General features: G+C 39.3%; 1 protein-coding gene across 1 annotated transcript; it reads right to left on the reverse strand.

Annotated features, from left to right (window-relative positions):
- Window positions 1-238: 238 nt before the first annotated feature.
- On the reverse strand, window positions 239-26177 carry RGS7BP (regulator of G protein signaling 7 binding protein). Its single transcript, XM_026037020.1, has 6 exons — window positions 26043-26177; window positions 23696-23862; window positions 8027-8157; window positions 3964-4111; window positions 2784-2854; window positions 239-1243 (listed from the first exon to the last, which is right to left on the reverse strand). Exons 1-6 carry the CDS (start codon window positions 26175-26177, stop codon window positions 1152-1154), a joined length of 744 nt encoding a protein of 247 aa, XP_025892805.1. The 3' UTR covers window positions 239-1151.
- Between the last annotated feature and the right edge of the window lie 41 nt (window positions 26178-26218).

Here is a 26218-nt window from a genome sequence, read left to right on the forward strand (position 1 = left end):
AAGACATCAGCTTCATCAGTAAGCTTTTTGCTGATTAGGTCACAACATTTTTTTTTATGGCATTCTGTGAGTCTCTGCCATGGAGAATGTCCCAACTCCCTATAGCCAAAAGGAACCAACTGAGAAAAATCCATTTTTGAATTCTTCACAACATTTTGGCATTTTGTATAGAATTCTGATGATAAGATTAGAAAAAAAGACATACTCTATCAATCTAACTAGAAACAAAGCAACACAATTTAAATTAAAAAAAAACTTTATTAACAATGTAAAATGTTTAATATCTTACAATCTGAGCTAATTCTGGCATGCCCTATAGAGTTAATAATAATACACAGACACCATGCTTTAAATTCTATTGGAAACAAAATGGGTTAGTGGTGTGTTGTACAGTGTAGGGTAACTTTATTTTACTACACCTGCTTTTAATAAAGTACTTATTCTTTTACCAAAAGGCTGGAAAGATACCATTGGCTTAAAAGGAGATTTATTATTTCTATGCATTGTACAGTATATAGATATTTGATTTCTCTGTATTTACAAGATCTAAATATTTTTATATATGGTTTGTGTATCATAAATTAAGATATTTTTCTATGAAGCTTTTAGATTGAGATAGAGTGGAAGACTAAGTATGAACGAAACTACAAAAAACAATGATAGATTTTGTTCAAATTCTGTTACAATATTGTCTAAATCTTTTAGAACTTCAATACTTTTGCTCTTAAATAGATTTCTATGCTTAAAGACTGTTAGAATATGATCAAGTATTATAATGTGGTACTAGTAAGAGTACTGTACTATGCACAAACTTTTAGCTGTAGTTCAAACAATAAAAACTTAAAAACAATCTATTAACCATAATTCATGTATCTTTCTCTGAGTCATTTAAGCATGCAAAATATACTTCTAAAAGTTTTAGAAACATTCTTACTTACGCTAGATTTGTTCCACAACTGGTTCTTGAACACCATAACTTTAAATTATTAAAACTCTTTACTTTGAAAAGGGGGATGGAGCAGAAGAGAAAACAGAACAGGCTAGTGTAGAAAATATACTTTATAATCAAGAGCAGTAATGTTCATCTTGCAGTGCTCAAATGATAGTGGTTTACTCAAAGTTATGATTTTCTTGTCATTTCTGTACATAATCTAACTGGAGACAAGACAACACAGTCCAAAGAATCTTCGCTTTCGTCTTCTTACTAATGGGTAGGGGGTCAAGTTTAGGAGGCTGCTATCGTCTGTGATGAAAAACAAACCACATTTTAATACAGTTACAGAAATACACATACACTCAAGAGTTTGTATCTTCTGCATCCAGCACCTACAGCATCAAGCAATAGATTCCACTGAGCAAATAATAAACTCATTTTTCTTTAACAGAAGTAAAATGAATAAGGGTCTTAAAATGCCATTTATTAGGATTCCATGAAAATTCAATAGAAATTTTGGCACCAGGAATAAGCTGTTCAATGACAAAACCTTTATGAAATTATACCTCCAGTGCTGGGAGACTCAAGCCAAAATATTCCTGCTTGATGAATAATGTTAGGCAACAGCTAAAACTCAAAGCACAATAGTTTTGAGATCTTAATTGCAGGCATGCCAACTTGACAACCTAAGCTTAAATTTTAGATTATTTTAAAGATGAAAAAGAAAAAATTACTAAGTGCCATGTGTGTCCATCAATAAGAATTCCAATTCAAAACCCCAAACTCAGAACATCTTGTCACACGAAGCTTAAAAGTACTTGCCTTGGAAGATTAGCACAATCTGCTATCCTTGCTTCTGGCTAACTTTCTAGTTTGTATATTAACTCCTTTTCTATTCATACAGAACACATAAGTGCCTGTAATTATGTTAATTTGAGCAACTGTCTCAAAAAATCTTTAGAATTAACTTTGAATTTGAGCCATCTTCAGGCAAGGTTTTAGGCTACACGCTCTGTACCTCATTATGTTCCTATTCATGATCCATCAGGGACCTAGTCTTGATTGGAGACTCCAGACCCAATTGTAACACGAACTTCAGTAAGTTTTCTCCTTCCAAATAATTTCCACTCAATCTGCCTGTGCCATAAACTCTTACCTCTATAATAAATTCACCCATTCTGTATTTATCTTTTAATATATTATGATGAATGTTAGACTGCTTAGTTCCTCAGAACAAGATCCAGGACACATAAAACATACTTCATCAGCCGCCAGTGTGCAAAGAATATGCAGCACTTAAGAAGTACACATTATCAAGATCAAAAAAAAAAAAAAAAAAAAAAGGAAAATTATTAGCTTTCTAATGTTATTCATAAGAAGAAAGAAAGTGCCTATTGATGTGGAATATATGAGACTGCAGGGACACAAAATGAAGGCCCATTCCTAAACAAATTCTTTAGGATGACAGCCCCCCATGCTACAGCTCTTGCAGGGGCAAAGTAAACTCCATCACTCAGCCTTTACCTTTACTACATCTGAAAAAACATGCGGCTTGAGATAGGGGATAAGTTGTTTTGCTGCCTTACCACCCCACGATAAGTCTATTATTTTATGTGCAAATACCATATATGTAAACGTCCCCAGTCCAGTGTTTTCAACTATGGTGTTCTCAAGTGAAATTCAAGAGGATAAAGTTCACATATTAAATTCTGGCACCTCTGAATCAGTAGGGAAAGGATTTCACCTAGATTTTTCTTTCTATAACTTCTACATTTTTCTTCATACCTAATGGAAGCTGAAATCTTTCAGGATCTTAATCTACCTTACATGAAGAAAACATAAAACCTACCTTGATTTTTCAGTGGTAAAGGCATAGTTTCCCTGAGTTTGCTTAAAAGGTTTTTCATTTCTCTCATATCTCTGCAGAAACAAATTTAAAAGAAATACAATAGAACAGTTGAAGACTCACAGTAGGGAATGGTTCACAGTATGGTTTTATATGCTGAACTATAGGAATAAAAACCCAAACTAAATAATATAAAAATCTACTGTGCAAGCATTTGGTTCAATATATCAGGACATGCATGCCAAAAGAAAGGACAGAAAATTTAATAAGAATTTTAAGCCAGTCTGATTGTAACTGGTAGCTTTCTGGTCCAAATTTGTTATCTTCTCTGGATCTTGAGTATTCCATGTTAAATGAGTTGGTGGGCACAATGTGATCTTAGTGGCAGACTATTCATCACAGTTACAATTAGCACTGACAAGTACTACTGCTAATAGTAATTATTGGCACTTTGTAGCTTGTACCACAAATGTGGATACTGTTTTAAAAAGAAATCATTACATATGCAGTTAATCCATGTCACCTTAGCTCCCTAGGGATTAAGAGAATATTTTTGATAACAGGGCTGTCATTCTGTCCCCTCTTAGGACTTTGGCATGAAATTTGCTAAAATTTGAAAAGGCAAAAAATGGGAAATACAGTAACAACACTGTGTAACCTCACAGTGCAGGTTACATATGGATATATTTTGAAAGAGAACAGAAGCTGTGAAAAGGTTCCTGATTTAAAGATTATAAAGAAGCAAACATACGTTGGCCATCTGGTCGGCCCCCTGGCAAAGGGTCTTAGTTCTGTCTTTTACCTGGACAGTCAAGAAAATGAAAGTCCACTAGGATATACCTTTGGATGATTTTCCCCTCTGCTCCTGAGCCTTCCACAGGTGTAACTGTGGACAGAAGCAACTGATATGAACCAGTTTGTGTGGTTAAGATGAGTCAAAAACTCTGTTTTAGCACCAGAGCTTTCTGTGTTTATTTTTTGGCAGTAGTTCCCTCTGGTAATTAACCAAAGTAAGAATGTCAGTTCTCTTTGCTCTTCTTAAAGGCATTGCTTTCCATTAGGTTAAATGCAACACAGTAATTTACCAACACCTGCAGAAACAACACTAGCTGCCTAACTGGGAAAGACTAAATTAACTTTAGACAGGAATACATTTTACTTAGGACTGAAGTGTTGCAGATACCTGTCAGTGTTCTCAATATCTGTGGAAACCTGCCATAACTGCTGTTGGATATCTGTTGGAGATGATGACGTGTCTTCCAGAATAGGTACTTCGGAGCTCTCCTCCACTTTAGTGTCTAGGATCTTGGGTGGTGCACAGGGCTCTTTTCCTTCAAAATATTAAAAGCAAAGAACATATCCCTATTATTTATTAATGAAAAGCTATAAGCAGATTATATCAGTGGTGTTTTGGGCTTGATTTTGCATAGCATAAATGAAGAGAAGAAGAAATAAATAAGAACTGTTCAGCATGAACATGTTCAGCATGAACTGTTCAGCGCTCATCAGAGCGCTGCTGTACGGTCCATGTTACTTCCAACAGGACAAAGAGGAAGCCCACACAGGCACATGTGGAGCTGAGCATTTTGTTCAGTAAATACAAGAGAGTTCAGTGTTGCTGAGAGCAGTTTGTATCCTTGCAAGCCTCCAGCTGGTTGCTGTTTTTGCCACGGCGAGTACAGCCCATGCTATACTACTCTCCCAAATCACAAATTAGTATCCAAGCTATCAGACCACTGACTTCCTCTTGTTTTACTTTAAACTACAAATCCCTGGAACTGAAAAAAAAATGTTTCAGCAGTTTTTACTACAGTACTCATTGTATTATTATTAATATATATATACTGTTATTAAATATTATTTGTCCTTTCTCTACTTCTTATTTTAGCACCTACTATTAACCTCAGCTTTGCCAGATCCCTCTCTGAGTCAGGCATATCCATCAAATGCTAGAAGATTACCTCCATTAAAAGAAAAATAAAAGTGAAATGTTTTCTGTTGTTTCCATGAGTTAAACTGGATCAGTAAAGAACTAAGCATGCTCCAGAACAAGTGAAAGAGGATGCGGGGTGATGACATGGCCAGAAGCAGTGGAAGGGAGGAAGAACTGAAGGCAAGATGAGGGCGAAATAATGAAGAAAGATCTTTTCGGTGGCAACAATCTCATATGTTGACTCAGCTGCTTGTGCAGCAGCAGCCTAAGCCTGCTTCCCACATTGTATTTTTTATTGTGTATCTATCACCTTTTAACTACCAAATTATTTTTGTTGGCAAGTGCAGCTTATGCTGTGATTTTAAGCTAGAATTTAATACACAATTTTAAGTCTTCACTTGGGTAAGCTTCATTATTCATTACTGCTTCCGGCACAAGACGCCCATAATACAATGTACTGTTACCAGTATCTCATTTACAGCTTTTCCTGTGAAAGAGGGTTGTGCTGGGGAACTGTCTCATTTGTCACGGTTGTCACAGAACACAAGGTGCTGCTGCTAGCGCTGGCTGTTAGTTAATTCTGACCTTATTTTAAAGTGTTATGTTGATGCTGACTTGACCTTTGATGACACACCATCAAGAAAAACGGCCCATACACACATCCTTCAGTGCACCTGTAGATGCAAAGGGTGTTTTGGGGGAAACAGTAACAATTCTTTCCCCCAGCTCGAGAACAGAAGCAGAGAACGTGCACTGCGCTCTTTGCTAGCACAAAGGCAGCTCCTGCAGGCTTAGCAGAATGAGTGGCACAGATTTCCTTACAACCGAAAGAGCTCTTTTCCAGTAATTTTGTGGTATTGTGAACAGTTCACGAAGCCTTCCTTGAATTTCAGAGCATCTGCTCAATCGCTTGAAAACAGTTAAGAGTCAGCTAATAATAAAGGCTTTGCTAGAATAATGCCTATGACTCAGGCTTAACATTTCCTACTATATGGCACACACTGTATGGAAATAAACGCTCTTTAATCTTCTCATTCTAGCAGGGGGGCAAGATACCTTTTGTACAAACACCCTTGCTTAATATAGAGATGCGAAATTTTGCTTTCAATCGAGTCAGTGGAAAGACTTCCACAGAGTTCAGCAGGAGTCTGATCCTGCGCTCTGCTTGCAGCGGTGTCCACAAGCAGGTGCTCTTCTTGCCAGCTGGCCAGGCAGTGACTCTTTTTACTTCTGGTGAAATTTTAATACAACACACACCTCATGTACAACGTGTCTTCTAGACTCTAATTCATTGTGTCCTTTCATTTTAAGAAGGGGAGATTTGCTTTTGGAGTGAAAGGTTCTTGAACTACACAATGCTGAAGATCAAGAAGAACAAGAAGAACTGCCATTTTCCACACTGCTAAAGCAACTTGCTACAGTCTGCTGTATATGCTACTCTGATAGGACAAAAGGGACAGTAGGGCTATTAAAGCTGTAAGTGAGGCACTGCAGGAGGGCACAAGAGAGTTTCTCACAGTTAATATGCTCGAATGCTGCCCTGAAAACTTGACTCTGTACCTTTCCCTGACCCAGAGTTTTCATGTGAATCTAGCCAAGTTGCCTAAACACAGTAGCTCCTCATAATAATTACTGGCAACATACTTCTCATTCTCTGGTTGCTCAATTTGAAGACTTTGCATTCACAGCTGCAGCTGAAACTATTGTGAGATTACTCTAAGTAAGCCACAATCTCAGATCCTAAATCCTGGTTCCTTTTTTGCAAGGGGAAGAAACTGTTACTGTCTCACTATTCGAGACAGTTCTGATGAAACTCATCAATGAGTGAATTACTGAGAAAAGTCTGAGGAACAGAAGGATTCTATGTTTGGAATAGAACCATGTGCAATAAATACAACATAAAACATTGAGCAATTAGAATACCACAAAAATGACTGTCCAAGTATTAACCTGTTTCTCAATATGACAGGACTCTTGGGGTGGTGGAAAGGAGAGCGGGGAAGTATATGATAAGGTAACAAGCAACGTAGTACATAAAAAAGGATGAATTAATGCTCCTTAGGCATATTTCATTCTGTCATTTGCAAATTTTCCAAATGTTTAATTTTGCCATCAGAATGCATTTTCAACAATGAGGTTTTGTGCTGAATGTATCTTAGAAATAACTTTATTAGCGAGCACTTACCTCAGTTTACTTACTGCACAGCACAGCTGGAAATATTTAAGTTTGTGGCCCCACTGTGGCTGCTACATCTCTCAGAAATAATGGACTGCCTTACTTTTATAACAAAAGCTGTATGACAGTAGTACGTTAATCAGAAGAACCATAAATATGCAAGAAATGTCGGTATACAAAGCGTGATACAGTTAAGTGTAGGCATGTGTGTTCAGTAGCACAGGAAGAGCCCTGACCAGTGCTGAGAAAGATGGTGAAAGCAGTAGAGCTCGAACCTTCAAACAGTAGGTGATATTCCACAAAACAACATCTGTTTCCAGTAGGGAGTGTTGACTGAATTCCTCTTGGGAAAGGAATATCAGCGCCTGCTCACTGCCTCAGATTTATCAATTCTGTAGATTGCTGGATAACGTCTGGTCAAGACACTAGAACTCACATTATTATTTATTAGCTGCTACTACTAGCTATTAGTTGGTGAAAATAGCTTGTATGTTATTCTATGTGAATCTCTGCTGGCTCCAAAATAGAAGACATAATTTGCTGAAATCTCCAGAGGGATATAAAAGGCCCAACAAACTACCTATCCAACAGGAATGGATAGCAGAAATGGATAACAGAAAATGGAAAATATTCCATCCAAACAGAAAATATTACCTTCAAAAATGAACTGCAAGATACAGCAAGAAATCACATGTAGGGAATAACAACAGATATATGCATCTATAAATTTATCAAAGTTAATACATATTGGAAATATTCACAATTTTTAAAAGGTAAAAGTTACTGTAGAAAAGGAAAATGAAATGAATGTTTTAGTATCACCCAGATGTTGGTTAAAAATGAAAAAGCTATATACTAGCAACAGTGCAACATACATCATAACGATCAAATTACTGTCTGTTTCATTCCTAGAGAGAAACACATGCACTTCTGCCCCCAGTGCAGTACTTCTCTCCTTAGGTAAAGGACTTTAAGAAGAATGAAGTTCACTCTGCTCTTTGTAAAACAGTCTGGGTTTTTTTGGCAGACTGAAAACCATAGAATAGTGGTTTTGAAGAAAGCCTTCAGTTTACAAACAAAAACCTCTGCTTTTTGTTTAAATCAGCATCTGTACATACGGCTGTACATATTCAATACCTTTCCGATGAAACTGAAGGGATCCTAGCAGACATATGGACTTAAGCATTTCTGTTGTGTACATTTCTAAGCAACACTGCAACTGGATGTATAATCTACAGATTTCAGGATGAATTTCACCATCTTCTGGGCTGCAATAAAAAAGAAAACACAATTAGGAATCGGATGAGAAGAACATGAGGCTCATAAAATATGGTTTCCTACTCTTGCAAGCAGCCACATTATAATTGCTTCATAAGCTATTAAGCTATGCATATATGATAAACAAGCTGTTCTACCAAACTGGATTTAACAAGATCTTTTAACTCTCCAAGAACTCAAAATACTTAGGTCCTCTTTGGTAAGACTGCATATGGTAAGGCTTTTGTAAAACTTATTTTCTCTTTTCCATACATTTGGAAATGCAGTAAATTAGTGGCCTGAAAAATCTGAGTGTTCTGATCCTCTTTATCAGCTTCAGAGAAGTATCTTCTGGTTGACTGAAGAATTCTTGTGTCACTCACTCTCAGATAGTGCAGCCACTGAGTGAGGAGATCGCAGGGTCCCTTCTATGGTCTCTTTTCAGGCTAGAAATGCTGGATGAGACTTCATCAATGGCAGCTGAGTTATTTGTTTTTGCAGGTTTCTGGCTGAGATTCTTTTTTTTTCCTCTGTGTTTAAAATACTGTTCATGTGATTAGCTAGTGCTTCACTATGAGAATGGAGGGAGGGTTACAGAGATATTCAGAAGAGCTATTTCAGGAGTGTCTCAGGAGTAACCATTTTTAAAACAAAAATATGAAATCAAGAATATACCTAGATCTCCAATTAATTGCATTGAACACCAGAATAAATCATTTACCCAAATTCAGGATCCAGCTACTCTCATGTCCGATTGCAAAATCATTTGAAAAATCTCCCTTTCCTAGTTCAGACTGGTGTGTGAGCATAAATATATTATTTTATAAACTTAACTGTTTCCTCGAGTGCTCAAAGAGGGAATTTATCCAGCAATTCCTGAAAAGCAGGATTTCAATTTCCTTCCCAAGAGCCCATTCAGTAGGGCAGTAAATGGCAAGGCTGAAGAATGCGGATTTCAGCTACTTTCTATTCAGACATTCTTGCTATTGGCCTGCAAGCACAACCCCCAAAATTGGATTTTATAACAAACAGAGATTACTTCTTTACTAAATAAACTGAACCTAATTTCTAAATACCATCAATATGAATCTAAAAAATTTTCTCAGCAAGCTTTCAGATTTCTAGCATATGAATAATATAAATGAAGCAAGGAGATTGCTAGCATTCTTTATAAGGACTCAACTTTCTATAGTTAAACTGACATGACTCTCTTGTATAAGAAATAAAATTAGACTTGTGGATTTTCTCAAGGGAACCAAAGCAACTCATCTGATAAATCATTTGCAGCAACACTAAACTGTGCTATTATGCTCAAATCATTTCTTAATCCCACTCTAGGCCACAGACTTCAGAGACCTAGAGCAGACAACATTTACTTAAGCCAGCAGAATAGGTTCTGTGTGATACCAAGGTAAGAGGCCACTGCTTATACTTAGTCATACCCTGGGTCCAGTCAAGATGTTTCGTCGTGAACAAAACTGGCAGGTAGGAGTTGAGCACTGGGGGAAATCATGCTGGCCTTGACTAACCAGGGGCAAAGGAAGCTCAGTCCTGCCTGCCAGTCCTAAGTAGAACTCATCTGGAAGGGAAGAAATAACTGCATTCCAAATTGCAGTTTCAAACGATATGAACTCTTTTCAAAAGATATGAACATAAACATTTTCAGTGGCTGCACTAGTAGTAGTACAATAGAAGAATGAATCTTAATTAGGGCTGCAGATTATGCTTAGAAGAAGAAACTCAGCAACACAGAAACTCATACAAAAATGACTACAAGATAAACCATATTTGAATTTTTGAAAACCATACCTAACTGCAGAGTCTTCAGACACTTAGAAGTTCTACTATGCATAGTAAGGTTTTCAATATTACTTTTTATCTTGAATTCTTCCAAAGTATCTAGTACTAGTTTAGGAGGAGTTAAATCTTAAGTGTCTACAATTAGATGTTTGCTATTTCTTTCATTTTTAAGCAATCTATACATTATATGAATATCATAGATCTGTGATCACTTAGCTGATTAGAAATGCACTGTTCTCTGCATAAACAATAACTATAAATTTAGCAGCATTTTTTTGTAAATTCACAGATGGCAAGAAGGTTTTTAATATAATTCCATAGGTATTAACCAAAGAAGATAAAACAAATATAGCTCAGATTTAAATTTAATTTGCTTTAGTATAAATCAGGAACAGCTCTTCAGAAGTAGACTGGTGTTTCCTAATCATACCAGTATTCAAGACCAGCCTCCATTCTTTCATTTTACATATACCTAATATACATATACATACTCCTAACGCTTCCAACCTTTTCTGTAAATGCTTGCTACCAAAATTGGGTAAATGTCCAGAGCAGAGTAGGTTTCTGGCTACCTTGTTGCAAGAGGCAGTCTCAAGAGTAAATGTAACCTTACAGAGTCCATTTAACCAAATCATTCAACAAATCAATTTAAAATCTGTTTAACAAATAACTAGGCTATTGCAGCAGAAACACAGCACGCCACACTTGCTTATCCTGCAACAGTATTTCCGATTTCTGAATTTTGGGTTTGACATACTTGTTTTTATTTTTCTGATAACTGCATTTAAAACTCACAGAATATATATTTAGACAATACACGAACTCCAGAAATCTTTTACTATCCTCATTTATCCTATCTTTCAGCTTAGAAATTAGTTTTCTTCTACCCCTTAGTGTCACCAATAGCCTTCCATGTGCCTTGAGCAGCATTCCCCAATTCACCACAACGGGACTACCTCAACAAACGGGGATGGAGCTGCAGCTCTCACTTCCTCCTGGACATTTGGGCAGTAACTAATTGCATGCAAACCAATAAAAGAATTACAAAAAGACTCAAGAGTGTCGAGATCTGCTTGCCATATTTTCCCCCAAGTCCAAAATTTAGCGCTTCAAACTCATTGCTCGTCTAATACGGAAACCCTCCAGGCTCTCAGTGTGCACTTAAGCACGCTCAGATCCTGCTCGCCGTTTCCAGGATGCCTAAGGCTGGCTTCCAGGCAGCACGTTCAATCCCGAGGATGAGCAGCTACACCCCGAGCAGCAGCTCACCAAGCCACTTGCCTGCTTCTCCCGCAGGGTGTTACCAGCCAAACGTGCGCCGCGCAAAGCAGAACCGCACAGAAATGTCACCACGGAGGCAGCAACCGCCTTTTCCTGCTCAGTTGCTCAGTCATCTGCTCAGATGAGAGCGCTTCCCATCAGAGACAGAGATACTGATCTACTTCACACCCTGACACCAGGAAAGCTGCATCTGCCTCTTCTAAAGGGCACCGTTCTGTGACCACGAGGACATCACTGACAGCAGCACTGAAGCTTCACTGCGAGAAGACAATTTCCTTAGAGCAAATCTAGATAAAAACGGATTGTTTTTATCCTGTTTCTTCTCTACATTGTTTCAAATGTTAAAAATCCTTATATTTTTAGGAGTTGTGGTTTAAAGGAACTGTCTTTAAAATATTCAATATATTTCCTTCTTTCTTACTAAGCATCACTGGAAAAAGACTGAGGGTGTTATACATGGAAACAAAAAAATACAAGAAAACTGTACGCACCTCATACAGCTATTTCACAAAGAAGGATACGTGGTGAGATGGAGGTACATGTGCTTTAGCAAAATAATAACATTTATCTGCATGCAGAGTCAACTTTGTGGATCCTTACAGGATTCATCCCAGTCCAAATTTCATTAGAAAATTACAAGCTTCGGCTTTCAAATGGAACTAAGGGAATGGGCTCCATCAGACAAAGGTTTTATGGTTTTGTTTCTAATAACAAATGTGCCGTATAAAAGAAAGCCAGATGGTGAGCTAAGTACTAACAATCACATTTCTCACCATGAGGTCTGTAGGATTACTTATTTGACCTAGAAACACTTGTTGATGTCTAAGGAACCTGGCATATCACTTGCTTCCATTTCCCTCTTTTCCTGTCTGTAAAGCTATGCTGATAGCTATATATTGAATACTTTCAAATATATTATTATTCCTTCACCAGGAAATTCCACAGTTACCAACACGAATCCTGGACCACCAGGGTGCATATAGGGACCCTTGATTCTGACTCAAAGACGTGAATGCTCCTCAGTCGATGAGGAACATGCGCTCCCCTGTGAGCCACACACCTGCAATCTGAGCTGTGCTATCTGCGTGTATGAAAGGGAGTTACAGAGAAGATGCTGATTTATTGATTTAGATTTAAAGCAACTTACTTTACACATTTTATCAGGCTACTATTAAAACTGCAAATATAAATATTATAAATAAATCTTCACTTAAATATATAATGTTATTATGTACTTTTCATACTTTGAGCAGTAGTAAGATTGATGCTTTTCATTCCTTAAAATCATGTGTTTTTTTAAATCACGATTTTATTTAACTGAATATATTTATAAAGCACTATTAATAGACGAAACTCATTTTCCTAAGCTGATATTTAAATATTCTATATTTTCAGAGGCTGATATTTAAAATAAACCCCATAGAGGGAGCTCTTACACCAACCATTATCTTTTCTACCTGCTTTAAGGAAAAGGAGGTAATGCATCATTTTGGATAACCAGTCTAAGACACAACAGACATTGCTAAAATGTGAGAATTGTTGTTATTGTTCAACTCTATTAAAAAATAAGTTTAGTTTTTTCCATGATAGATCAGTTAGGAAAGCTAGACTCATAGCAGTGGGAAATAATCCTTTTCATTCAAGAAATTCACATTAACCTCAATATAAATTAACTTATAAATCGGGGGTCATGTATGGTTTGCAGATTAGGGAGTCATTTTGAATATGCTGTTCCTTTATTTTTCTGGCTCTCCTCTTTCAGAAACACCTCCACAGGAAAACTTATATTATCACTTGTTTTATTGAATTTATTTACCTTTTTTTTTCCTGTTAAAGCTATACATTTTTTGGGAAACTCCTTATATGGCATGATCACTACAGAAGCTGTAACCTTGCCTTTAAAATGGATTATTTGCCATGTTCTTTATACACTGTGTAATGATTCTTCCACAACTCTGACCTTATGTTATCAAGAGAACAAGCACAAATCAATCAAATCAATCACTGTGACTAAGAGGTATTCAAGCACTTTCTAGCACTTTTTTGATTATTGCAGACGCTATGCAGAAAACTGGTTTTTTTTTTTTTTTTTTTTGGAAACTATCAGAATTACAGACTGGAATTTTCTAGATTTTGTTTTCCTCAGAAATAAATTTTACTGACAAAATTAACTCAAGAGAGGGGAATAAATTATCACTCCTAACTATACCAAACTATTCTATTAGAGAACAAACTGATTATGACTACTTGGTAAATCGTCTTGAACTTGGGTGTAGCACTACTAACATAGGAGATTTTATTCAAATCCAGCCTATTTTATCCTTAGGTAAGACTAGCCAACCCAAACTGGTATTCTGGAAATGCTGTTTTTCTTCCTGGGAAGGAACAGCTTATTTTTGGAGTGGTGGTTCATTTTCTCACAATTGTCCTAAGCAAGTAACTTTAAGACCTTATGTTTTTAGATGCCTGCCTTAGGGCAAATCCATCTGTCTAACCATGGTCCTAATCACAGTGCGCCTTAGAAGGATGAAGTTACACTGACCTCCTCAAGTGCATTTAGAGGGTCTTTCTTGCAGCCTTTCTAAAGTGCATCATCCAGTGATATCCAGTTAGAGAGTACCGCGTTATGAAATGTTTTTCATGAAATAACATCAAAAATACACAATAACATTAAAAATCCACGACATAACACTTTTAAGCACTCGGAATTCCAACTGGAATTTGAATGTATCTTTAATGACACTTAAAAGGTTCTAGAAAGTTTTCAGAAAATAAATCCTGGATTCAAACATCACCTTTGCAGAATCTGTAAGCCACCTTTCCATCCTTCCTTTGGGATGTCCTTTGCCTTTGGGAAATCCATCAGACTTTGTCCTTTGCCTTTGGGAAATCCATCAGACTTCTGCACCGGCCAAAGCTGAGCTGAGCAGTGCCCCTTTCTCTGTGCATTATCAGCCTCTGTTAATCACTCAGTGATCATTTATAAATTATTTACGAACTCAGTCCTTCAGAGTAACAATCTTACTTGTTTTAAGTTATGCTGCATCTGCAACACTCAAATGCTAAGAATCCACATTTATGCCCCCATGTAGTGCTTTTAGTTCATAAGTCGTGTTGTAATTCGGTTTGCAGGTCCTCTGCAGAGAGAATTCATGTTTGAGTATCATCAGAATAAACACCTCACACAGGATGATCTAGGAAATTTGTTCTGATCTGGGGGGGACAAACAGGGTCAGATTCCCCAGAAATGCTCAAAAAGGAATTAAATGCTTCAGGTGTTTGGTGCTGTCTGATGTAGGTCACAGCACAACTACCACCATATGGGTGCTGGAAGGAACGGTGCCGCAGGCGAGCGTTGCCAGCTGCTTCTGGCCATCCACAGGACACGAAATTAGAAGACTGCTTTGATTTATGACACTTCTATTTTCCCATCTTTCTATCTTCAACACCTACTCTGAATATAAATTACATAAGGATTTTTCCTAGGAGGCAGTCCATAACGCACTCATGTGGTCTGAACACCCGCTATCTGTGCTCGTCATGCGCATTGCTGGTTTTCCACATTCCAAAATGAGAAACACGGAGCAGAAGAGAGGGTAAAACGAGAAACAGTAAGGAACAATGTATTTCAATTTCCTGAGAAAAGATGACAAAATACTTTGGTTGGTCTAATGAGTAGTTGAAATGAAACTGAAAAAAAATCCTGTTGGCTCTAGAGGGCTTGGGGTGAAACCCATATTTGCATTAAACTATTGAAAAGATCCATACATTTTTATTAATCCTGCTTTCTTGCAGACTAAAAATGTGACTGCTAAAATCCTTAAAAGGAAAGATGAACAGTCCACAAAAGAGATCATTAGTAAGCTGTTCAGAACAAGGAAATATTTGGAATTCTGGATGTATCAACTGCTGGTAGCAGTACTTTGAATAGGCACCCTCTTCCATTCTGCAGTATTTATCTTTCTAGAATTAAATATCCAAATACCTCCATGTAAAAGCCTTCCAAGCAAAAAAGAAATCCTGGTGTACTCTCAGTAGAAGTAGCACACAGCCCTAGCAGATAATTTCACAGATCAAATCCATATGACTTGTTAAGTTAAAAATCACAGCTGAGAGACTGTGAGAAAACTTGAACATGTGTCAAAAAGAAAGAAGGAAAAAAATACACAAGCTTCATGAAACCTTTAAATTTATGTATAGAGAATGAAATTTTTAAAACCATCTGTTGATAAAACGTGTTTGGGAAGCAGCATTTTCGCATAAAGTACTTCAGATTACTTTCATTTTGGAGTTTTTACTTCAGCTCTAGTCTCTGCTTTGTGAGCTCTCAGACTTACTTCTCTCCCTGAAGTGCCCAGTTCTGCTTGGGGAGCAAAGAAGGCTCCACAAAGTCTTCTCTGGGCACCCAAGTGGCTGCCACACCATCCCAGAGTACCCTCATCTCTTGTTTGTTTGTTTTTCTTTTCAGTAAATGCATAAGAGTGGTTAACTTTGCTTCGCCATGGTAACAACTCCAGAACAGTTGGAAATAATTGGGGGCTGCTGTATAAACAAGACACTTTTCTGTTTCACGTTTAACTTTTTTCCACGCTGACAAGGTTATGAACGGCACATTTTCAGCTATCTTGCCATGATAGACCGAGATATGAATTTGCGCACCCAATAAATATAAACTCCTTTTCTTCTGCTAGAGCAAGGTCCTTCCTTCAACAACTCTGAATACATCATTTAATGTGAGATGATAGTATTCAAATTCTTATGCCCAATCTGCTGACAGGAAATGTGGTCTGTCCAGCAAGTAGTCACAACAAAGATAAGAATAGCAAGGTGAAAATGGAACAAAGAAGGGAAGGGAACAAGTTGCAGAGAGAGATTGCTCATGTACAAATAACTGAGTATATTTTTTTCTCTTGCAATTAGAAGAAATACAGAAAATCTAAGTGTAGACCTGCAAATAAACTCAGGAAAGAAGAAAGAGTACTCAATATTAGGCAGAATTTCAGCAAATACTACTACAGGATAATTCTAAAACCTGAACGTAAACATTATTTAACTGACAACACTGGAATGATTCCTGATTAAGGAATGCTTGTTCAGCTAAGACCTTAATGCTTAAATAATAGTTTAGAATATGTATTAACAGAACTACAAAGCAATTAGAAAAACTGGAACAAATTTTGTGGATCTTGTAATAAATTCTGACTCTGTTGGAATTTTCCCTACGTAAACCTGTCAGAACTAACATTTTTCCTGCTTGGAGATGGATCTTGCAAACTGCTGCTGCTGCTGGGAGCAGTTACCCTTTATCGTTTGGTGCCCAACATCTTACTAGAGAAAATCTCCAGGCACCAAAGAGGTAACTATAAATAAGTCATTCCTTAGAATGGCTCTCCAGGAGGTCTGCCACTTGAAAGAGCAGGACAGAACATGGATCATAAGAAAAAGATGCAGTTACCTGCACGTTCCTGCACAATTAACCGACGATCTGCACTCGTTGCTTTCACTGAAGCACTGAATCAAAATTATTTTTTTTTCTATCACAGATAAGCAACTCAGAACACAAAGAACTATTGACAATATTTGGGTTATAAATAGCTCAATCCAAAACTTAAAAGATAATGAAGAAATCACATGTGAAAAACAGTAAATGTAATTTTAAGTCCTCAGTTTATGGTCTTTTTCTGCTACACAACTGTAGTATCTCCAGCACGTTTCTGCATCCCTGAAGATACACAGATATTTGAAGGAGAAACGGTCTGACATTATATGGTGTTCTCCAATTTTTCCATTGATTTTTTACTTGAATTTTAATGCATCCCTCCCCCTTTTTCCATAGCTCTTCCTTTGTCAAAACATTTTAACAATTATTGCTCTTTTTAGTTACGCATCTCTGTACTAAATTACTTCTGTGCTACTCTATGTGAACATACTGCTAAAAAAGTCTGGTCTTCATAAAAACCAAAAGGAGAGTCAGAGATACATTTCTAAAGACATCAGAGCTATCTGGAGCCAAGGTGAGCAGAGTGTCTAACTCTAGAAAAACTGCAGCAATGTTGTATTTCTAAATCGAACAACATTTAAGAAAAAGACCGGGAAGAAGCACTTTAAACCCATAAGTAATTCTCAGTCATCCAGAGATGTGTTTCAGCCCAGATCCATGGAAGAAAATCACTGTCATATGCTGGTGAGACAGATCTCAAAGCAATGGATCTAAATGGGACATAAGGGAGCTGTTCTTACTGCCGCTTTTATAAGAATGGTTCTTTACCAGCCCAACCGCAACCCTAAATTACATCTGTGAAGCTAGGCATGAAGCTTCAGGCTACATTTTTCCAGCAGATGTGCTTTTTGCAAAATTCTGCCAAGAAAAATAATCCCTCTCAGAAATACTAAAAAGAAACATTTGTTTTGGGTTGGTTTAACATTGATTTTGAACATATATCACCATGGTGCCCCTAATTTTTGTGTGTATAGTGTCCTCAGCAAACAAGCCATGACATTCCCCATATATGTGGTGGCAAAGTAGAGAGGAACATGAGCCCTGCTTGAAACAGGGGCAGAAGGCTGACCTCAAAAGTGACCTGTTCCCCAATGCCCAATACTCTGCTAGCTCAGGTGATGGCACCATCTTCTTTCCCTAGCGTCACCAAACTGTTCTGGGTCATGTAAGAAGGGCAACACTCTTGTGTTCTGCTCTTCCAGGGACACTGAAACCTGAGGTCCACAGTCCTCGAGGGTCCCAGGGGCAGCAGGGCAGCTCTGGACCTGCTGGAATGTGCTAGTGTAGTGAGAGAAAGGGATGGAAAAGTGACTGACAAAGATGATGCCGACCCTGCTTCCAGCTCTCACTTGCGCTTGTCTGGAAGTAAGAGCCTCCTCCTAGGAGGTGGGGTGCAACTGCTCGAGAAATTCAGTCGAGTCACCTTCAGCTCTGGTTTAAAAGAAAGTGGCAGCTGCCACTGTGTTTTGTGAGGAGTCCACAACTGTCTCTGCATGTTACGCTCTGAGGATGCTCTGGGAATGCCTGTGGGATCAAGCTCCTCCGAGTCTAAACAAGGAAGGATGCCTCTTTTCCACCCCCTGATTAGGTTTAGCCCTAAGCAAGTGCTGAAACTCTTCCACTTTGTCAAAACTAAGTTATATTGTGTCACTTCAGGTGGAGAGCTTTTCAGGGTTTTCAGGATTTCTGTTTTAGAGAAAGAGAAGTAAATGCTAAATTATGTATTATGCAGTTATGTTTGCCCTTTACTAAATTTGGCTCCCGTTATGAAAGATGTATCTATAAAGCTAGATATTAATACCCTGTATCTTTAAGTCTGAAAAGCCTATTAGAGAATATTTACCAAGACAGGAGTAGAAAGGAAAAGTCTGTCTGTGGAGGTTAGCTATTTTGAGTACTCTAGTTTTAGTAAGTAACCTTGATTCCTCTTCATTTATTTGCTTTATGGATTTTCCCATTCAAAATTGTGGCATCAGACTTAGATGATCTATTTTTTCTTGCAACTGTAAACTTAGTAAATCGATTTTCTCTCAACAACAGAACCCATCTTAACCCCAGAACTCCGAGGACTGACTTTATCTCTCCTCTCTCCACCTCTGGCACGGCAGTAAGAGGAGGAATAGAAGGGCAGTGAGCACAGAGTGAGCTGGGGAGGGTGGACATCTCTATAGATGCTGCATGATTGATGTCTAGCCTGGGGAGAGCTCTAGTTCACTGCTCTATCTGCTGGCATTGCCGTGTTTTGATTCATGATTATAAAAATTCTTCCTTCTTGAAACGAGCTTTGCTGCGTTTTGTCTCTGCTAAGCTATACCACCTGCCAGGAGCACTTCATTTAACATCTTAAGTTAAACAGTTGGGACAGTTTCTATTATGTCTGTCTTAATGTAGTTCTCATTAAGTTATAAGCCTGAAGTTTTCTTTCCCTGATTTCTCTTAAATCTTTCAACACATATCTTAATTTTGCAGCAGACCTTTTTGCTCACTTGTGTGCCTTAGAAAGCAGACAGTAATTTTAAAATTATTTCATCTAGAGGAAGTTCATAAACATATTAATAAAAATTTAGCCATAAACGGGTGTGAATATTCTTTTAGCACAAGTGACTTAATATTATTAAGGTCTGCTAAATTATACTCTATTGCTTAAAGAAAACATCAGAAAACTGCTATAGATTGCAGAAGAAAAACAGTGCAATCACAATGTGATTTTTAGGTCTACCTCCTTAATTTTCATTGAACTAAGGAGAAGTTACAAGTAACAATTGTATTGTAAAAGTAATGGATGGATCCCAATGAAAAATTAGGAAACTTTTTTTTTTCTGATAAGAAGATTTATGGTGACTATTGTTGCAGGTTGGAAGGTATGAATTATAGCACATTACTAAGGACCATATCTAGTTAAGTTTTGGATATTTCCAAGGACGGAGGGTCCATGATTTGTCTAGACAACCAGTTCCAGTGTTCAATCATCATCACAGTAGAAAATACTTCTTTCTTTAATGTTTAAATATCATGTCCTATATTTCAATTTGTGTCCATTGTATCTTGTGCTGTTGAGAAAAGTCTGGCTTCGTCTTCCTTTTAAGATCCTTCCTGAGCCTTCCCTTCTTCAGGCTAACCAGGCCCAACTCTTTCAGCCTCTCCTCAAATGATAGATGCTACCAACCCCTGATAGTCTTAGTGGCCCTTTACTGGACCCACTCCAGCACGTCCTCGTCTTTCCTGTATTGGGGAGCCCTGAATAAGCGCGGCCTTACCAGGACTGCGGAGGGATGGACCATCTCTCCTGATGCGCTGGCGATGCTTAGGATTCCAGTGGAGCACATTTTTGGCTCTCTTTGCTGCAAGGGTGCATTGCTGGCTCATATTCAACCTGATGGCCACCAAGACCCAAAGGTCTTCTTCTGTCAAGCTGATTCCCAGCCAGTTGGTTCCCCACCTCTGGTGGAGCATGGAGTCATTCCTCCCCAAGTGCAGGACTTTCCAAAACCAGTCTGAACTAGAGGACAATCTATTTGCAAGTTAGGTTCACACAGGTGTACACTGCCCTGCACTGGGCCTCTCTGTTTACGTACACACCAGACTGTCACAGACACATGGCCAGTTCTAGTTTCAGTGTACATTATATATACACACCAAGAGCTTGAGAATATGAAAGGGATAAAGCATACATGAGCGTGAAGATCTGTATCTTAAAATATTGTCTTCAGTTTTCTAGAGAGTTCACTGTCCTCAAAACAGTGAACTTCTATACAGCTGTCCATCAAGATTGGACTTTCACTTTACTCAAAAGATACTCAAGTTATTATGATTTTTTGTATGACTACGGTGAGCTGGAATTGACCTAGGGTCCTGAAATGCCAACTCTGAAAGAACAGATCATCACCCAGAACTAAAGCACTTCAATTCAAAGTATTTTTGTTTCTAATCTTTATTCCCTGAAGGTCAAGACAGTGTTGATTTAAAAAAAAAAAAAAAAGAATTCAAGCTTGCATCTGCTCTTTGATAAAATTTCATGCTTTTCTACCATAAAAAAAATATGTAACAGAGCAAGTTAAAAAGAGTCTACAAGCCATGAAGACCTATTAAGTTACAGATAGAGTTTGAAGTTTTCCTTTTCAATAAACTGAATCTATTTTTCAAATTGAATTGTAAGGATTTAAACACACCGCAGCGTAAAGATGTCATTATTCATCCTCAGCATTTTCTGAGTAAAGACCTTAATACTCAGACAAATCCTCAAATCGTGTATGAGAGCTCAGATCTGCCACATAAAATTGTTCATATGCAGCCTTTGGTTCAGGAAACCCTTAAGCTATTTCTTGCTGGGAAGTGACAGGAATGCCTGGGAAGGCATCATTTTAGCCACTGCCTGTTTTTTAGACACTTTTCTACTAAATCTCTTCTACTGGCTACTGTCAGATTTGGACTAGATGGTTTAATTCAGTCAAGATTTCTTACAGTTTTATGTTTCCTTGCTACTTCTCTGTCATTATCTCCTTTGCTCTTCTTTCTCTCATTAGTTTTTCTAAGCTAAAGTGGCTTTCATTCCCTCCATTTCTTGGCTGGATTGCCTTTCATGGCTTATGAGCGTGCACTTTCTCTGTAGCTACAACTGGAACCTTCTACCTTGTTCACATTTCACCACTGTTCTACTCTCACATCCACTAAATATTCCAAAAGTGATGTTCCTATGGTCAGAGTTTGGACTTATGACTTCTATCCTGTTTGGTTCCTAATGCACTACCTGTATCTCAGCATCTCCAATTCCCTCCTCACAATTCCCAAGTTTTCTTACCAAAGTGTCTTTCCCAATGCCAACAAAACTGTTTTTTCTGTCTTTCCTCTTTTTTACCTTCTCTGCTCTGGTAGAACTGCTCTGGTAGAACTGTGGAGGGATGTAGGTGCTTTTTCCAGCTGCCTGAATGAGTAGTGCAAGAGGCTCAAATGCTCCTGTATTCAAACAGGAAGCACATAAAGGAAGCTGTCTGCTAATTTTCCAAGGAGGACACCAGCACAAACAAGATTAACGGACTTAATGTTGTCTGATACAGTGAGGTCGATTTCTCGAAAGAAACTCGAATGTCTCTGCAACAGCACAGGTCACTTAGAGACTAACTGAACATTACTAATGAGCTTAACTAATAGAATGATGACATGTAATGAAATTTTATAGTCTAGTAACATAGTTAGCTAATTGTTCTTATTATCTCTGGCTGGGAAGGCAATAGGAAGGGCTCGCTATCTTTTAAGAAGCTTTTGAAGAAGTGGATGGGAATCGGTGGTGTGATCCAGAAGCTCACACCTGCAGCGCTGCTCATTTGGAACTAAAGCAGAGAAATAAATGGATCTGTGTCATATACACTGACTCTCAGTGAGACACTACCCTCCTGACTATTTAATACTGGAAATGATTTAATGCCATTCCCATTGCTAAATATTTTTCTTCCTGATATTTTCTCTTCTTACCCGATTATCTTCCCATTCGGCATCCTATGCTGTATGTATTACATCACTGCTCCCGGTGAGTTAGAGCAAACTTCCAAGTCTGTTACTGCCTTCTGCTTGCTTTTTTACACTGAATCCTTGCTGTACCTCCATCGCCCATCCTTCCCCACGGATACACGGAGCAAGTTGGCTGGTTCTGCTTCCCTCAGCTGTAGGAGGGTGAGCATGTGAAGCACATCTTTGAAAAATGCCTGTCAAACTAAACAAGCAATTTCCAGAGGGTTTCTAACACCTACCAGTTGTTATGGATATCACATTATTATCACAGTTATTTAAAACAGTTTTAGATTAGCTAAATGTCAATCTCATAGCAACTGCACAACCTTCAGGACATCTTTGTGTATATGACAGACACCCAACTGTGAAATGATTACTTAAAAAAACCTCTGTATTTCTAAATGAGCACACATCTGTCGTTTCCTTTCCAGAAAAAAGAAATCCAAGTTTGTTTCTGCTGTTTTATGTATAATTTTCTTTTTGAATCTGAAAATGCACAGTGTTGCAGTGTTAAGGTAGCATACACTGGTTACCATTTTTAAAATTTTTTTATTTTTTAATTCTCACAGACTTCAGAATTTCAAAAAGATATATTTTGTTTGAGGAAACAACCAGCGTCTGTAATATCAACAAAAGAGTCTTTGTACAAAATCATATCTAAAAAGTTGAGACTTCCACAAAGACCCACCAGTGATTCATCTTCTTCCTTTCTTTTTGTTTTCATTTCACTTCGTTCACTCCTTAGTGTGGCCTTCACTTGTATTTCTATAGATTTCATATAAAGTAAATTGATCTTGGTGAATTGCAAGGGGATTGGGAGAGCTGCCACAACCAAACCACTTGTGCGCCATGGGGAGGAAACTTATGTTGGACAAGGCAGGCCCCCAAAGCCCTGATGAGCTCTGCTCAGAGAAAACATCACTCAGGAGGTGCCTATTTGTGTTAATACAAACGCCCTGATCAACATCCCGTTAAGAACTCATATATAAACAGACTTCGCATGGGCAGCATGAATTATTTTTTTTTTGTAAGATATGCCAATCTATTCTGTACTGAGACACAGTCTTATACACATGATGGTACGTGACACCTTCTGTCACCGTGGAAAGAACAGTATGTAAAGTAGTGTACAGTAATGTAAGTCCACCAGAGAATACATTCAAAATGACATGCTGGGAAGACTTTGATCCTCAGTTCAACACAACTAAAAATTTTAAAACATGCAAAATTCAAAACTGTTCTCACCATGTATCCTTCTATCCCCCCTATATGATTCTTACCAAATTAAGTATTTTTTTCTCATATTTTGCTAAGCCTCTGGTTGCCTCTAACTGGTCAGTTAGGTGATACACCCAATGGTGTTCACCCAATGGTTCTGCATAGAGCCACCTCCATTTACTTTAAATATTTGGTCAAGATGTTCACACGAGCACAGTTTTAATTGAAGAGAAGGCGATTCCTACCCGGAAATTGCGGCCAGCCTCTGATGGGCCTGGTGGGCCATCTCGCATCCGCGCGTGCGGGTGCTGTGCATCTCCGCGTGCAGGGACGGGCAGGTGACCGAGACATCCCCAATGGAAATGACCAGCTCCCGGTACAGAGCCACCTGCGTGTTGAACTCCTGCACCAGCTGAAAAACAGACACCGTTTACTGAGACAAGACACTAAACTACGCCCTAACGACAGAGAAATCTATATAAAAGCAAGTCCGATGTGGGGCTTGGTTCCTGCTCCTCCTGGTTTCATGGCATATGGGATCAAAGTGCCCAAGACCTAGCGGAGGACTTGGACCTTCACACTAGCAGCCTATTCTGTGTCCTGTCCATGTTCATTTGCAGGAAAGAAGTATCGCTGCTTTTCATCTCTGAAACTGTTTGAATTACTAGGCCTAAGTATTAAGCACACACACACACAAAAATCCCAGCTGTTTTTCTGGTAGCGTGAGATAATTTCTTTCTCTCACCAAAGACAAAAATATCTCCAGAAATTATTGCCTTTGCTCCTCCTGCTTCCTGATGAACAGCACATTTAAGGATGGGAATGTAGCGCTTGCTTTTGCACTGGAGATTTTGCTCATTTGTTTTGCAATGGTTTTGGTTCCATACCCAGCTTCTAAAACTGATTTCAGGCTTGAAATTGAGCTGAGGTTACTGTCGGAGAAGATGCACTAGGTCGCCGCTTTCCAGTTACTATTCTAGAGAGCATTTTTTCCAATAAGGGGGAAAAAGAACGACAAAGAATAAGCATTTCCACCTGTTCACAGAAATCTTCTAATACAATATAGGCAGAAATGATACTCCTGGACAAATAGGTAACTCTTACAAGGATGGTAAGATTATTATTGCTTAGCTCCCTGTAGAGCTGACGAGGGACGAAACTATACGAAAAGTAGCATTTTCTGTCTTCTGGAAGAAAGCAGAGACTTTTTGCCACTCATGGTGGTACGAGTTTGGCAGGCAGGGAGCGTTAGAGCAAGATGTGCATTTATCTCTGCTTTGCTAATTTGACCTCATTTTCCAAACTGTACCAAAATAGACGAAATTAGCAGCTGATAATTCTATAGCCATCATTATCCCCAGGATTTCAACACGCGCCAGCATATGAGCATGTTAAAAATCTTTGTTTGGCATTTGGGAGCTGTAAGTCTAAAAATTTAAAGTCAAGCCCTCACGTTCTTAGAAATAGAAAGAAGCTGCTTCCCCACAACATTACATTTTGGGTCTTCATATGTCCCCTACCCCAATTACTCTGTGTAACTCAGAGCCTGTATCTGGACCCGTTTCTGTCCACGCTTTCTGAAATTTCACTGTAAGAGAAGTGAACAGGCTTTACTGCTTCTGGAGCAGCAAAACCACCCACCCCCAGTGCATTCTGGTACAGCTGCACAAAAATAAATTAAAATAAATAAACACCAACCAAACAAAACCCTAGACGCAGGATTTGTACTCTGCTAAATGTGGCCTGCGTCTCTGTAGCTTTGGAGACTGCATGTAGCCAGTGCAGGAGGAAAGAGAAAAAAGGACTACATTGTGTCATAGCAGAATTATTCTGCATTAAGAAGAAAGAAAGAAAACACACCCATGCTGCAAGTGGTTGAGCTGGGTGCATTTTGCCCCCTCTCACCTCATACCCCCCTTTAAACAGAGGGCACAGTTAAGCACCACGGCATTGCCAAGGAAAACAAAACCGGGCCGATCCAGCAGCATCCAGGCAGCGCGCGAGGGAAAAGCGCCGCTCTGCAGCCTGAGCGGCACCCAGCAATCCAGCTCCAAGCCGCTTCTCACTCCTCAGCAGGGAATTTGAGTGGACAAAGAGCAAAGAAATAACCTGCCTCTACTGTTTACCTCTCCGCATCTCACTGCCAGCACGGAGAAAAAAGGCAGGATGGAGTCGGACCCACTTGTTGGAAATATTTATAGCCCTGCTTGACAGCCCTTAGTCCCTGGTGATCAGGGAGTCGCAGCCCATTCTGAAGTACCGGAGCGGGTCTCTGCCGGCGCAATTCGCAGAGCAAGAACTAGACCAAGGCCAGACTGGGGCAGGGTGGAGGAGTCCAGCGCGTGTCCAACGCTCCGCGCGTGGGGCTGCTGTGGCGACCCGCTGTTTGCAGCCGCCGCGGCAGCAACTTCCCTCGCCGGCACCTTGCGCTGGGGAGCGCGCGCGGGGCCGCGGCCGCCGTGGGGTCCAGCCCCGCTTCGGGGCAGCGTGTCCGGAGCCCGGGCCACCCCCGCACGCGAGGGGGGCTCCCGCTCCGGGGGGGCTCCGCCGGGGCCGCGGGGGACACGCGCGGGACGCGGCCGCCTCACCCACCATCTTGCAGTCGTCCAGGGCTCGCTGGCTCTGCGGGGCGCTCTCGGCGGCGCTGCCCGGCGGGCTCTTGCCGCCCTGGAAGATGGAGGCGGCGGCGCGGGGGCGCTTCCTGCGCCCGCTCGCTGCCGCGCTCATGCGCCCGCATCCGCCGCGCGCCCCGCGCCCCGCTCCGCGCG

Source organism: Nothoprocta perdicaria, unplaced genomic scaffold, assembly GCF_003342845.1.
Source record: "Nothoprocta perdicaria isolate Ctin4 unplaced genomic scaffold, notPer1 scaffold_1, whole genome shotgun sequence".
Lineage (NCBI taxonomy): Eukaryota > Metazoa > Chordata > Aves > Tinamiformes > Tinamidae > Nothoprocta > Nothoprocta perdicaria.